The 16,224-nt window shown below is 40.0% G+C and overlaps 1 protein-coding gene across 3 annotated transcripts in view; it reads right to left on the minus strand.

Moving 5' to 3' along the window:
• LOC146663066 (putative uncharacterized protein MYH16) overlaps nucleotides 1-16,224 on the minus strand; it is a 59,901-nt gene that overhangs the window by 16,719 nt on the left and 26,958 nt on the right. For 2 of the 3 annotated variants that reach the window (XM_085415666.1, XM_085415665.1), the window contains exons 2-6: nucleotides 14,259-14,465; nucleotides 12,085-12,189; nucleotides 9,305-9,391; nucleotides 8,045-8,190; nucleotides 5,749-5,839 (exon numbers count right to left, since the gene is read on the minus strand). In XM_085415666.1, coding sequence (XP_085271792.1) covers nucleotides 5,749-5,839; nucleotides 8,045-8,190; nucleotides 9,305-9,391; nucleotides 12,085-12,189; nucleotides 14,259-14,465 — 636 coding nt within the window. The remainder of the gene's footprint in view (nucleotides 1-5,748; nucleotides 5,840-8,044; nucleotides 8,191-9,304; nucleotides 9,392-12,084; nucleotides 12,190-14,258; nucleotides 14,466-16,224) is intronic. The other variant, XM_085415668.1, reaches the window with a different exon arrangement.

Raw genomic sequence — 16,224 nt, forward strand, 5'->3', positions numbered from 1 at the left:
CTCATTTGTCAGAACATTTGTCTGAGAAACACCTCTTAGCAAAACGATGACTCTTAGTACACACAGCTCGTGTTTTTAGGGGTGAAAAACAAGAAAAAAAAAGTTTTTCCAGTAGTGATCAGTCTACAAACAAAATATGGTATTGTGACTGTATTATCAGTTTAAACTAAGATTAATTCTATGCTTTATGTTTCAAATGACACAAAAGCACATGATCCCATATTATACACAAGACAAGCATATGTAGCTATAAGGGAGAGGACAATAGAAAGCTTGAATAGCGTAATCTGGATACGAGACTCTCATCACCGCTGTGGCCCAATCTGATCTAACACCTTCAGCAAAACATCTGCTACAGACCAAACAAAAAAACAAAATGAGCTTTATCTTCACAGATTGTGATAACCCTCAGATTGTGACTGAGTGTAAACTGTTTTACAACCCTAAATAAAACCGCTAAAAAGGATTCGTTTGCTGTAAGAAATCAAGGCTGCATGGCTGCTTTCTCTTTAGGCCAACTGCTTTGAATTACAGCATACTACAGAGGGAGAGGCGGCTTCATCATCAGCGACAGACAAAGCGGTCTCTTTGATTCTGCAGCAGCTTGCGTGGACATATTCATGCAACCTTTACGTCAAAGGAAAGACCTCAGTGGGTGATGTCCAGCTGGCTGGCCTGTCCACCTGCATCTTCATCAGTAGGAGAAGTTTACATATAATAGCTTCATTGTGAGAGGATGCCAAAGCTACAGTAAATGCGAAAACATGTGCACCCTCAAAGACACATGGATTGTCTTTCACTCCTCAAATTAGATACAAAGGAGCTCTTTATTTTCACTACTGACAAACTCTGGAGGAAACATCAGGCTCCCAGAGGCACTGGCAGAACAGAGAAGCACCACCTGAACCCATAACACTCCCTCTCTCTCTGAACTCAATGACAGACACAGACAAAACACATTATCTGCAACATGCACCAGTGACACAGATAAAAGCTCTCAGACTTGTTTGATTTTATCTGCATGCCATTGAAAGATTCAGCAGAAAAACATTAGTATATACTTCCCAGATTGGCAGAGAATATAATGCATACAATAAATAGCTATTCTACCCTTGCTTCTGCAGTGCCTGCAATCCTAAAGATGGTTAGTTAAATTGCACCGTCTTTAGTGGTACAGCATACACTCACTGCTGTGGTGATTTTCCACTGCCTCACCAAAGATTACTCGTTAATAACTGGGATGGCTTTTTCCTTTAGCTTTGTTGAAATTTGAGGTTCAGCTAGGTGGCACTTTTTTGTTGCACTCAAAGGCCGCTGTGGTTTTAGTCCATATACCGGTCACAGTCACTGAAAGCTCCATGAAACTTTGCATCTCTCCAGATGTTGAACTCTGCTGAAAGTAATACTGAATACTGAAAAATGTTGCTGTTTTTTCTAAACCCAAAGACACATAAGCCAAGCCTATGATAAGCTGCTAACTTTATCATGCCTAGCCAATACACAGCAGTAATCTAGTACAAAAGATGTGATATACACTTCATCATTTATTTGTACTGTTCTTTTTCCAGCATTAGACATGCAATGACTGGATGCACCGGTTTGAATTTATGTTGAATTTTCTCCTATCCACACAGTGTCAGAAGTATATATACAGGTTCAAATATACGCATTCGCTTAAAGTTTTTAGGTAATAAGTGATCCTTAAGGTCAGAGACAGGTTAGGCTACTCCAACGTCATCATCAGGGTATGTTTTGGGTCATTTGGGTCTGGAAGATCATACACGACACATCTTCGGTTTTCTGGCTGAGAAAAGGCCGCTTTCATTGGCCCCTCACTGCGGTGAAGTCGTCCTTTACACCTAGCAGAAAAACATCCCCAAAGCATAATATTTCCAATTCCATGCTTGACATATTTGGATGATGTTCTTTGGGTCATATTATCTCTTCCTCCAAACACAGTGGGTTGAGTTGATGCCAAAGACCTTGATTTAGTATTTATCTGTCTATAGCACCTTCTCCCAGGCCCAGAATCCTTTAGATGTTCACTGACAAACTCAGGATGCTCTTGTACATGTGCATTCTTGAGGAGTGGGATTTTGCAGGTGCTGCAAGATTTCAACCTATTATGATGTAGCCTGTTATTAATGATGTTTATGGTGACTACAGTTCCAACTGTCTTCCTATTATTAACAACTCCTCCCATGTAGTTTAGTGCCAATTCACCACCTTTATCATAATTGTCCACCTCATAAGGGGCAAGATCTTGTATGGAGCTACAGAACAAGGATGATAGGTGGTCATTTGATATTTTTTCCATTTCTGTATAAACATATTAAGCAGAGTTTTTGCTTTTGTTCCTATAGAACAAAATATGTAAAGCTTGTCTTAACTACAGACCATATTATTTAAAGCCTCTAAATCAAAACCCAGTCAACAAACCTTGATTCTGGGACAAGGAATGCTGGAATTAAAAAAAGGGCCAATTTATTTTGTGGTTTTAGGACTAATTTCTGCAGCAATCACTAAACAACATTTTCACAAGACAACCTAACATAAATACAAGGAATATTTCTTCTCACAGTTTAGCATGCAGTGAAATAGTTTTGGTTTTGTACTTCCTATAGTTGCTCAGACGGAACAATGAACAAGCTCACTCTCAACTCAACAACACTTTGAAAGTATCACCAGTTAGTGATGCTACTTTTGACCTTACATGCAAAGATTTCGAAAAGAAGTTTAAAAAACATTTCCACAATTGAACTATCCCATGCTGACTTAATAAACACAATGTGTAGCTAACCCCATTAATTACAACTTGCATTCAGGTGTTTCCCTGACGATGCACTGGTATGTCGGCTGGCATGTTTTACTGGAATATTTAAATCCATCGATAATCTTACAAGCTGCACCTGTGTTTCTCCTGCTGTAACAAGCCCAAATGTCTGCAGTGAGAAAGATTTACTTCCAAAGAAGTTTACAGTGTGATAACTCAGCAGTCCTTTTCCTGTCATCGACAGACAAATGAGGTGCAGCACTATCTTTTGTTGAGAAATACTATTTTGAAAGTTAAACGACAAATCTTTGTTTCTCGTAAAGCATCAAAACTTCCAAATGACTTTGCTGTGTCTTCATGTGCATATGCAGTGTGGATGCACTTGTGGTCGTGGATGGGATTTACAGTTTTCACTCTTTATCATCCTTTATCTCTCCCTCACGTCTGTAGTCGTGAAGTGTCTCAAACAGATAGTGCCTCAGCACATCAGACACTGTCTGCCCTCCTCCCTCGACCCCTACCAGTTTCCTTAAAGAGCAAATCGGTCCAAGGAGGATGCCATCACCATCACCCTTTACAAAGCGCAACGTAAGGATGCTCTTCATGGACTACAGCTCAGCATTCAACAAAATAATCCCAGACATCCTCAGCAAAAGACTGGACCACCTTCACATGCCACCTGGTCCTGGATCAAAGATTTCCTCGCCAACCGGTAACAATCAGTTAGACTCGGCGCCCCCGTCCCAGCTGCTTCTGGTCTTCTATTGTTCCTCAGTGGAGAGCGTCCTCTCCTACTGGCTGGGTGTTGTGGTAGGCAGGGTCACGAGTGACAACAGGAGGGCTGTACAAAGAGTAATTAACACTGCCCAGAAAATCATTGGCTGCCACCTCTGGAGACCATCACTAGATCCTCCTGTCTCAGGGAAATCAGGTCACATAACTCCAGACTCACAAACAGCGTCTTGAATCATATAGCAATAACATTTTCTCACAGACTAAGTATTTTTAATTTTGATACTTCAAGTGAAATTTAGTGATAAGACACATTAAGGTGTTTTTTTTAGCATTTAATCCACTTTGCCTAGATGAGAGGATGTAAAAACATTCTGAACCCTGAGTCACTGTCAGCTGATAGTAAATATCTACTGCCATATATAATATCTATAACAGTAATAATGCTTTGCAATTATTCACCTGGAAGTCAAAAAGTCAATGCATGCTGGTAGATCATAATAAACTTGACCTACCCAGTTCATTTTTGATGTAGCCAGTGCGTTCTAACCATTTCCTGACATGCTTGGAGCTTGAAGCGACTGCTCCAATCACAGAGCAGAGCCCAGCAGCTTTGCTAAAAGACAGGAATGCCTTTTTTCTGCCGTGTTGTTACCTACAGTTGGGCTCACTGTTTGTCTTTGTAAAACAACAGTTTTAACAGCTTTTAACTCCACTTAGAAGCCAGTCTACAAAAGCCACAGCCACTTCAACTAAATATTACAGTTACTATTATAAAGGTAACTAAAAGACCTTTTCTGTGTTGATTAGTAATGACTAACTTGATAAGCCAGCTCAGTGTTGAGCAAATGTCATCGCGATATGCACACAGGACACGTAAAGTTCTTTATAGCTCTTTGAACATTTTCAGAAATTAAAGGCTGCAGAGGAAAGGAGCATACCAGCCCCGTTGTCTGGCTGATGACTATCAAACCAATAAGGAAGGACTCCACATGTCTTTTAGCAGTGCTGTGCGTGAGCTCAGTCAACTTAGCTACCAGTATTTTATCTCGAACGTGACATTAGTGAAAAAAGCTTTTTGCAAGAGTAAACAGATGCTTTTAAGTGTGTGAGCCACAGGTGATGGACAGTAAACAGCGCTGCAGCTACTAGCAGAAAGAGCGACAGAGTCAGTGACATTGGCAACAAATGTGGAAACATCACATTGAGCTGACACATTCAGCCTGTTCTGGGAAATAGCTAAAAAATGATTGATGATAACAAGAAATCATTACCAAAGGGTAAGGCCATGGGCCACAAAAGTCTGGTTTACATTTGTACACTTATCTGTTTGAACTGTTTTGCTTTCTAAAACATTAAGTGGTCAAACAAAGACATGACTGCTTTTCTTGGTCATGTAAAAAAAGCACAAACAGTTATATTATATAATACTATATCATAGAGTCAAGTATGACGATAACTTGGTTTATTTGAATCTGAGTGAACTAAACTGTAAGCACGCAGAGAGGTCAAAGCAGAAGTGCCAAAAACTGCATTTTTGCTAATGAACACTTGAGACTCCAAAATGAGTCAGTCCAACTAGACTCCCATTTTAAAATGCTCAACCTTACAACACTGAAAAGCATATTTACAGCCTGGTGCAGGAAACGATTTAGATTTCTATGGATAACTACCACTTTATATCTGGATCAGGTGACCCTGAGTTATGCTGCAATAGGCATAGGCTGCTGGGGGATTCCCATGATGCACTGAGTGTTTCTTCTTCAGTCACCTTTCTCACTCACTATGTGTTAATAGACCTCTCTGCATTGAATCATACTTGTTATTAACCTCTGTCTCTCTTCCACAGCATGTCTTTATCCTGTCTTCCTTCTCTCACCCCAACAGGTCGCAGCAGATGGCCCCGCCCCTCCCTGAGCCTGGTTCTGCCAGATGTTTCTTCCTGTTAAAAGGGAGTTTTTCCTTCCCACTGTCGCCAAAGTGCTTGCTCATAGGGGGTCATATGATTGTTGGGTTTTTCTCTGTATTATTGTAAGGTCTCTACCTTACAATATAAAGCGCCTTGAGGTGACTTTTGTTGTGATTTGGCGCTGTATAAATATAAATAAAATTGAAGTGAAATTTAATATCACCTGTTTGGGTGTGTGATTTCTTTTTTCTTTCTGCTAGGTCTCACCATGCGATTGTTAAACAAGACTGCTAGTGTTAAATGACAGAAGACAAACAACAAAATGCAAACTTACCTGTAGCTCCTTGGTCTTCCTCTGCAGTCCAAAGTTAAGTGCCTCCTCTTCTTCTAGTTTGGAGCTGGTACTGCTGATCTCCAGCTCCTTCCTTTAATGAGAAAAGGAATATATAATTGAAATTAATGAGCATAGAGGATGTTTTTTGCTCAGAAAACACAAAAACTGTTTCCCAAAACCCTACAGTTTCTCTTGCATTTAAAACCCCCCGGACTAGCTAATATAGGCAGCATCATGGTACCGCGGGATGTTGGGGCTGGACATCTAAAACTGAACTACTGATAAATATAAACATTACACACATTACAACAATGTTCTTTAATGTGTTTCACACGGCACAAAAAATAGTGCTTTAAAAGCCGCAATGATCAACAGCAAATACAAAGGAGTATCAGTCACATGAAAAGGTTGCTCCATCTGACCTTCTGGTCACATTTGTGAGGCGTGCACGTGAGGCTCTGTATATGTATGTGCTTTGACAACATCGCAACACCATGTCTGTGACGCTTCACTGGACTAAAGTTATACTGAGTGGCAGATTTAATAGCCTCTGACAATAAGTACTGTTTGAATACCATAGTATCTTAGCAACAAGTGAGTCACTCACTTTGTTAATGTTCAAGAAGGTCACGCAACTATTAGTGCCAAAGAGAACAAGTTTTAACTTTGTTACGGAGACAATATTGTAGGTGCGCACTGTACTTTTGTTTTCTGACAGGAGGCTTTTGCCTTCAGTAGATTGTTGCTGCAGGGTAGGGTACAGTGAATGATTACATCTGTTTTTATATCACTGGGCAGATAACAACATGCTGGGATCTTAGTGAATCCCTAGAGGTACATACACCTTAAAAGAGATGCAAAAGGACAATGTAGTCTCATAGAGTCCAAGCTCTGCTGCCTCAGGATATAAGACGCACACAAGAGTGAGAAATTTTCCAAAGTCCATCAGGCTCTCTCTCCCTTGGGATAGTAGATCAGATCAGCTTAGGTTCCAGTTCAGCGGACTATTAAAAGACAACAGTAGATAAGACTTGTTGTCACTTGCATATAGTCTAAATGGGGGGAAAAAATTCACCCCATGTTTTCTGGCTTAGATAGGCTGATATAAATGTTTTAGAGACGGGTTTACCACCCATCATGATGGCTGTGATAAATGCACAGTTTGTGAAAATGTTTATGTTAATAATGGTGCCCTGTTTATGTCCTTTCTTTAACCACATTTTGACTGATTTAACCTTATAGACAGTCTCAAAGAATAAAATATCGGTTGTACTGACTTTTATAGGCTGGAGCTTTAAAATTGCTAATGCTATAAATGCTTTTGGAAAGCTAATGTTTTCCAAGAGTCTCCAGGCTTCTCAAGTTAGAAATTTGACCTGAAATACTACCTGTGTGTCTTCTTCTTTGAACAAATATGCTTTATTGTATAGCTCAAAACATTCTGAATGACTATTATCCCCCCACCCACAGGACAGACACACAATGTTTAGCCACTGTGACCATGAGGTAGTGATGCCACAAACTACAAATAGGATCAAACTGGAAATAACAACAATATCCTGTATAATTTTCAACCACAGTATTATAGTACAATATATAGTACTGTATTATAGTACAAAAAACCTTCAGCCATTAGGCACACTGCAAACTTTTTAATATTTTGGAACCGATACAGTAAACAGAAAATCTCACAGAGCATTACAAATATGCTAACGCTAATTAGCATAAATTAAGAAAACTGATTCAAAATCTTTTCATGACAGTGGACCGAAATAAAATTATAGGTCCTGGTGAAATTGTGGACATCTGTACCATATTTTCTTAAGTAATACAACAGTTAAACATATCAGTCTCACTTTGGTTTTTAAGAAAACTGTTAATTATTTGGATTTTTCATTGTCTAAATGTCTATGTTAATCAATTTTGATATAAAAGCCAACATTTTGACCCTCTGGTAATGCTAGCAATAAAACAAGGGCATCAACAAGGACATTTGGATTTATCTTCTGGGAATCAACAGAGTCTTTACAGACAGTCTACTCAGTAATTAGCAGGATGATTCAGCAGACCCCTGAGATGCAAGCCTCAATGTTACACTAGAAAAAACGTCGGAAGATCATTGAAGGTCTCTGTGAAACTATGAAAATCTCTGCAAAATTTCCCAACAGAATTTAACAGAATGTAGCTTTAGCCTCAAATTGTTGGTGTCAGGAGCAAACAGTACTTTGGCTGACTGGCTTTTTTCCCATCTACTCTGAAAAGTTTGCTATAAGCATGCAGCGCGTCTTTGACTGACCTTTTAATGAGGTCTTCCAGACCATTCCTCATCTTCTCCATCTCTCCCAGACTGTCCTGCGAAGATCTGCTGTCCCCCTCCAGCCTCCTCCTGCTCTTCTCTAGCTCAGCATGCTGATGGCGCTCCTGTTCCAGCTGGTACTCCAACTGAGCATGAGGAAAGTTACAGGACGGATTCAATAATAGGGTTTAACAATATTTCTTGACTGTAATTGCAAATAGTGAAATGCTTTGTGCCACTTTTTAATATATTTTATAATCACCATTTATTATATTTGACAATTTTTATGTGTGAAATTACATGTTTCAGTGTTTCCCTATTTTTGCCAAGCTGTATTGGCTAGCAGGGTTACAATTAAGTTAAATAACCATGAGTTTCCATTCCTCACTTTGCTGTTGAATAGTTGGTTCATAAGCTTATTATTACTTTTAATGTGTACAACATGTGTGTTTCTGTTGGATGCAAATGTTACACCAGTGTAATGGCACTGACCTTATATTTAAAATAAGTTATCATGGAGTCTACAGTTAAAGCTCTAGGTAGTCTCATAAAATCAGAGATTGTTTTATCAGTTATTAACATATTATAGATTTTATAAAATAACACTACTTGACTTCTGCTGATACATTTGGATGGGAAGGTCTGAATGTGTCACAAACAACAGGAAAGGATGGGTTCATCCTGCTTTGTATCAACAGTTCAGGTTGGTGGTTGTCGTGTATCTTTTCTCTGCACACTTTGATCTCCTGAGTTCCTGAGTAATCGGTGGCAGATTTGCATCATGGATGTTCAGCTGACCAATCTGCAGCAACCATGTGCCACGAACCATGAGAGCAATTTTGAAGGTTAAAAAAAGGCTTAAACGCAACATTTACCTAACACACTTTCCAGTGAGTTTATAGTTTTCCATCTAACACAAATGACAGACGTTCAAAATTATAGACTAGCTGTTGGAATTTTAGCAGTTTAAAAGCCAACGTGGTTGGCCAGGCCTCCATCCTGCAGTAAGACAATGACTCAAAACATTCAAAGACATTAACCAGCTTTACATCATGGAAGAGCACCCTACAGCCTACAATTACACCCAGGTGAGCACGTTTGGGAGGAATTAGACGGAACAGTCCTGCATTTTAATTTAAAAGCGCACCGAGCTATAACACATTGCAAATTTCAGAAATTACAGAATAAATATTGAAAAAAAACATTTGTGTAGTGCATATGGTATGAACTATATGTTCAATTTGAAAAATATGTACATACATCTTCAGTGTGCATCTGCAACTTGGTTTTCTCTTTGGTCAGCAGGTTGACTTTCTCCTCTTCACTCTGCAGGTCCTCAATGGCCTGCTGTTGAGGGTGATAAAAGATGTCTGAGCCTGGACTGCACATGTGTCCTTAAATGTCTGTCTCATGTCCATCTGTCTGCCATATTTGTACTTTGGAAAAATATGATTTATTTGCTTAACCATGAAAATGTCAGAAGGCATCTTCAGTTTGATCTGATAGATGAGATGTTTTTTATCTGTCTTTTCATCAACAGGGAGCAAAAGCAGCGAAGCATCAAACAGGAAGACTAAACTCACTCAAACAGCAGTGCGTGCACTTTGTGTTAAATTTTTTTCCCCACAGGCGTCTCCTTGTATTCCAGGCCAAATCCATAATCTGAGACATGTTCAGCAAACAGTAGGAACATAATGAGGACTAATGCTAAATTGTCCACATGGATTACACAATGAAGAAGACTGCTACTACTGGTTGAACCATCTGGGAGGAATTAGCAAACAGGGCCTCTTATAGCTGTCATAAGGAAGATGAGGTTGTTGAGGGCTGCGAATTCTTCAGATCTCTCTCTTTTTTCTAGGAGACTGGTCTGTGTCTGGTGAAGAGCACATTTATCACGAGTGCCACTTCTGTCCACAGGCCATATGGTTCCCTTTTCCTAAACTCATGTTTTGTTCTGAGTCAAACAGCCAGTGGAGCGTCCCTGTATGCTTTTGGGAACGGAAGAGTTAAATTTACAATTTAAATGTTTTCCAATAAAATGCAAACAGATATTTTTTAAAGTGTGCACATGCATACTTTGAGATTAGAACATTTGCTTCAAGTGCAAAAGATAATCTATTCATGTACAAATTTATGGTCTGTTATAGGGAATGGGCTGAAAAAAGGAGCAAACGCTTATGTGCCTGTAATGGCCACTTGAGGCTGGCTGTAAAAGTGAATCACCTCCATTGATTTCCAACAAGTCATAAGAATAACATGTTTACAGCCTAGTACAAATAATATTTTTAATCTCTAATAAAATAGCTCCACGGTTAATGAAATCTGTTTGCATTTTGTTAAGACTTAAAGTCTGGGGCGTGGCTGCCTGGATTAATATTAACCAAATGCTGTTGGCTAGGCTTGATTTCCACTAGTGAACTAGACTTTGTGGACATGAATTGGATTGGTTAAACATGTTTGTCCTGTTGGTACATCTTTTAATATTTTAACGTAATTACCTGACAAATAATATTGCTTGCTGTGTAGTACAGTCCACCCACAAAGTTTGCTCTCTAATTTGGTGGGAAATTCTAGGATTTTATCAGTCTGTGACTTATTTAGATATCTATGTCCGTGTGTTGTACACGTAAAGATTACAGATGCAAGTCAGAACCTTCTGTGCAGGTGACTCATGTATATGACCAAGATTGAAGAACAGTGCTGTACTTCTTGTGTGTGCTTCTGTTGATGTTAATTTACGTGGTAATTTATTGTGTGTTACCAATACTCAGGTATTCTGGGATCCATCCATCCATCCATCCATTCGCTTCCGCTTATCCTTTCCAGGGTTGCGGGGGGCGCTGGAGCCTATCCCAGCTGTCATGGGGCGAGAGGCGGGGTACACCCTGGACAGGTCGCCAGTCTGTCGCAGGGCCAACACACAGGGACAGACAACCATTCGCACTCACATTCACTTGCACATTCACACCTAGTGGCAATTTGGATTATCCAATTAACCTATCCCCACAAGTATTCTGGGATATCTGGGATAATTACTGAGTATATGATGAAGATAAAATGGAAAATATCACAAGTTTGTTATATGACAGAATCATAATATGACCAAGAGGAATGTTTGGTTGGTAGGAAGATTTTCATTAATGGTGAAAATTAAAATATCTTATATCATACTACCTTCTGACTACCCTAACCACTTTCTGAACACAAGAGGTGTTGAGTCGTCATTTTCAGTGATCTAAGCTGCAGACAATATATATATTTTTTAAACAATCTTGTTAATGTTTTATGACGTCCGACGCATTTTCTAAAATAAAGGAACACATAATCAGAGTTCGTAAATGTGGAAATAACTACCCTGACACCAACAGCGTTTGCAGTCGCACACGTTTTTATTTGCTCTGTGTTTTTCACTGGTCAACTTTTCAGCTGCCCTGCTTGTAGCACACACACCTCCCACCTCATGTCCCAGCACATCTTTTACTGGGGATCCATGACAAGATGATGGAGCTCAGGTGTGTGTCAGCCTCCCCTGCAACCACACCCTGAACCCGCTGCTCCACCCCTCCCCTGCAGCCGAGCCACTAACCACACGCCAAAGTAAACAAAAGTGAATGTAAACATGTCTTCTAGGGCAATAAGAAACCTTCATAGAGCACCTTTAATCTCTCATACAACTCAGTGGGTGAAAACAGTTGCATAGTGCAAACCCTAACCCTGTTGCTTTGGAGGAGTTTATCAGTTTTGGGAAATTAACAGTGTTGCAACGGGTTAAGGTATCCATCATTACCCATAAAGTCCTCTAAAAATGACCAAAATAAACCTTGTCTCTGCTTGGCTGTGATTTCCAATCTATGTTATAAATGAAAGGAGTGGATTTGGAGAGATATTAGGCATGAGGGCATTTATGAGGCCAAAAAAAGAAAAGCAGTTTACTTGCATTATGGAAAATGTAAACTCTAGTTTTTATGGAGCTTAGCTATTAATAGACATTAGCCCAGGTATGTATGTATATCAGTATCATACACTTAACAGCATACCTGGCTGAGCTCCACCAGATGTTCCTTTTCCTTCTGCAGCTTCTGCACCACCTCGTCCCTCTGAAAAAGCTGCTCTGACAGCGTCCTTACCTCACTGTGTGACAGCTATGAAAACAGACACAGGTTGTAACTTAATAGCAATTTTTAACATCTGCCACTTTGTACATCAGATAATATTTTATTCATTCAAAAAATGACCAAGCTAAACTATCTATACATAGATTTTGTTCTTATCTAACTCGGCTAAAACCCCTCCCTCTGTAGCTACCGCTGTTTGCTTGGGCATGTAACCATGATTGCTTGTGAATACAGCAGTTTGAGTCTGTAGCCTGTGACTGCAGCCACACCATCAAACAATTGTCTCCTATCATGACAGAAACAGATGTCACGATCCCTCTTTCTAGTAGACATCAAAGCTTTCTCTTCTCTTAGAGAGAAAGGTGAGAGTTAAAAATGTGCAAAACAAGGCGAGGCAGCAGACTGCGGTACGTGGACACTAACATGTTTTTCAACAAATTTCAGAGTGAACAGGTGAGTCAAAACTTTCTTCTCACATCTTGTCCAGCTAAAAGATTATTGTGGCATCAGAGGAGGTCTCATCATTTTCTTTTTCAAAGCTTTGCGCCATCAAACCAGTCTGGTCTTGTTCTCTTCTCTGAGCCCCCTGACATTTCCCTCTTACTGTATCTTTGCCACACGGGAGGCCACTCAGCAAAAAAAAATCATCATATAACTAGAGGATCAAGTTTATAACATCATGGAGCAGATCAAATTCTTCAGAGTAAATTTCCAACTCGGCACTGCTTTGCTACCCAGAGAAATCTTAATTCACTGTCACGCACAGTGTTGTGAGCGCAACACATTTTTGCAGCATTCCTGAACAAAGATAGGATCCTAATCCTTTAATACACCTCAGTGAAATAGATAAAAGGGTTTGGGGGGGCAGGGGCTGTAACGGAGGTGTCAGAACAGCCCTTTCTTGTTAGTTTCTGCACAGAGAAGACCGTGCTTCTGCAAAGCGTGGAAAAACAAAAAAAACTAAAAGAGTGCAAGCACTCTTGGTGGGAAGATGTTTTACCTGAGATCTGGATAGAAACAGGTAATACTGTGACAAACTACAATATGATCAACATTTCATAACCGTTCAGAGTCAGGGATTGAACAGATGTCTGAATCTCTCTAAAACAGATAATAATGGATGAAAAAATGTTCACTGAAAACAGAACCTATGCGCATTGTTTGGGTTTCAGTTCCATTTTTTATGCTTTCTGGTTTTTATTTTTCAGACTGGTTCTTCAGTACTGGTGCTCAATGTTCCACCAGTCAACACTATGCTACTTAATGCTAATTACTTCAAACAAATTACATTCAGATTTAATATTTTGGAAAAGTGATGGTCCTTGTATTTGAAAAGAAGGCGACTGCACTTTTTAGAGTCCAAGAGGCTTCTTCAGTTCTTAAAACCAGACTTTTCCAGCTCCTGAGACTACCATGACCTGGACAACTGAGATCCTACACAGACAGACATATGGCCCTAGTGCAGGGGTGGGCAATCTCAGTCCACGAGGGCCGGTGTCCCTGCAGGTTTTAGATGTGTCCTCGAACCAACACAGCTGATTTAAATGGCTAAATTAGAAGTTCTGAAGTTCTCCAGAGGCCTGGTAACGAACTAATCATGTGATTCAGGTGTGTTGACCCAGGGTGAGATCTAAAACCTGCAGGGACACCGGCCCTCGTGGACTGAGATTGCCCACCCCTGCCCTAGTGTTACTTTTTGAAACTATAACCTTGTCATGGTTTGAAGTTATACCATGCTTTATTTAGTAATCAGTGACTTTGTGCATTTCTGGCAATATTATTTCCTCACTTTGTTACTTTTATGATTGGCTAACCTGTCTAACTTAGTCAGCCTGTTACCATATTAAGTGTACCACCAGCCATCCACCTCCCACTTGCCAAAATCCACTGGCTTCAGTGCTTCTTGCAGTCTGTTAGTTTTCTTGCCTGGCTACTGCTTGTTTTAAATTAAAGAGCTGGATGACAACTGTACCTTCATCTGCCAATCTGTCGTCTTCCTAAATGCTCCTTCCATATTACAAATCAGTCCTTCTCTTTCTGCGCAAAAATCCTTGTTCCAGAGATTATCATATCACGAAGATCCAAAAATGCCCTACCTGTTTATCCTCTTCAGCTACAGTCAGAGCGCTCTCCAGCTCTTCCAGGTCTCGTCTGAGGCTGCTGCACTCGGCCTCCAGCCTGTCTCTGTGAAGGGCCAGCTGGGCTGAGCAGACCTCCTCCTCCTCCAGCTGCTGCTCCAGCTCACGCCTTGCCTTCTCCAGTTGGGCACAGCGATGCTCAGATACCTGGGCACTCTCCTGCTCCTGGGGGTTAAGAGTTAAATCACTTACTTTTCAACTGAATGAATCTGTAGATCTGTATTATGGAGATTATTGCATTGGCTGGATTTCATTTTGTGCCAGATATGCTACGAATAATAATTTTTGTCCAGTTTTACTGTTTTTTGCACAGTCCTCAGACCTTGTACCAACTTCTAATCTAGTTGTAAAAGATCTTTTATACAGCAACATAATAGTTTTGTCAAACTCAGTGTCGCTGGAGTTTAAAGAAGGGCAAGATAAGGTAAGAAAAAGCTGACACTGTTAGTAAAAGGCTAAGGATAAACATGTAATATAAAGGGATTTGCTGAATTAAAGAAGCTGAAGCAAACCTCAAGACGTTCATGCAAAGATAATCTTACCACAGGATGAAATTTATCCTCTTTCACAAAGAACCGTCTCTCTGTCAGTGTGCACTTGCCTTAATATAGTCCTGCTAAGAAGTAACATGGTCACGTGTATTACCAACCAGATAAGCAAGTTCTACCAAACACCAGATCATTTAATCAGTTGCCATCCATAACAGTAGTGAAAGGGCCATACTATGAGAGCTTTGCTTTTGTTACAGTTACTTTCTTATAGGCCAGTCATCATGGGCAAGGCATTTAGAAATGAGCAAATAGCATACCCAGATATCTGGGCATTTGTGAAATGATCAAGCAACCACATTTCCATCTGCATTTATTTCCATAAAAGTACTTGGTTGGAGGACTTTCCGTGCTTTTTTTTAAGTTCCTCGCACAAGTTTCTGTGCAAAGCTGTTTGCACCTTTAACCCTTTTACCTCGTCACTACTAAACAGGTATTACCAGGTATGAATGGAATACAAGCCTATTTAACACAAAGGGTATGTGCAAACAAATTTGCACATACATTTTTCTATAGTGAGATATGCAATACACAGAACTGCAGGAAGGAGGTTGTTCAGTCAACCAGTAATTAATATACAATAGCTTGTCCTACCTGTACTTATAATTCTGTAAAAATCTTTTGATACAGTGGGTTTCATAATGCACTGGCATTTTCTACATTAGAAATTTATGTAGCAGTCTCTTAAATTGACATTATCCCTTAAGTTAATAGATCATGAGTGTGATTCCATTGTCTTTTAATGGACTGTAATTAAGATGTAATTATAAAAGGGAGCTTAATATCAATGGCCTTCTTCAAGCTAAAACCAGTAAAAACAAAACAAAACATTGGCATTGTACAAACATCCATCAGATACTGTTGTGCTGGAGACTGAATTCTTAAACCAAAAGAAACTGTTTTGCGATACATTGTAAACTATAAAAGTATATATAAATTCCCCTCTTGCCCCTGCGGGCCATCAATCTTTCAAGCTCAGGTCCTCTACCAGAGGCCTGTGAGCTTGAGGGTCCTGTGCTGTATCTTAGCTGTTCCTAGGATTGTGTTCTTCTGGATAGAGATCTTGGATGTTGTTCCTGGGATCTGCTAAAGCTACTCACCTAGCTTGGGAGTCACTGCACCTAGGGCTCCGATTCCTGCCCCGGGTTTCTCTATCCAGTAAGGGTCCTAAGCTAGAACCCCTATACTAAATCAAGCCTACCCGGATTAACAAGGTCCATGTCGGGTGTTGAGGAACCAGGACACCCTGATGAGAAGTGGGCTACTGGAACAAGACGGCATCGATACTGTCCTTCATAGCTGGTTCCTCACAGGCTACATCCTTCAACCTGTTATTATCAGTTATCTACCCGTTTAAATTTTACTCTTCGCTATCC

The sequence above is a fragment of the Rhamphochromis longiceps genome, linkage group LG8, assembly GCF_057381845.1.
Source record: "Rhamphochromis longiceps isolate RC_006_pf linkage group LG8, R_longiceps_female_GT1.1, whole genome shotgun sequence".
Lineage (NCBI taxonomy): Eukaryota > Metazoa > Chordata > Actinopteri > Cichliformes > Cichlidae > Rhamphochromis > Rhamphochromis longiceps.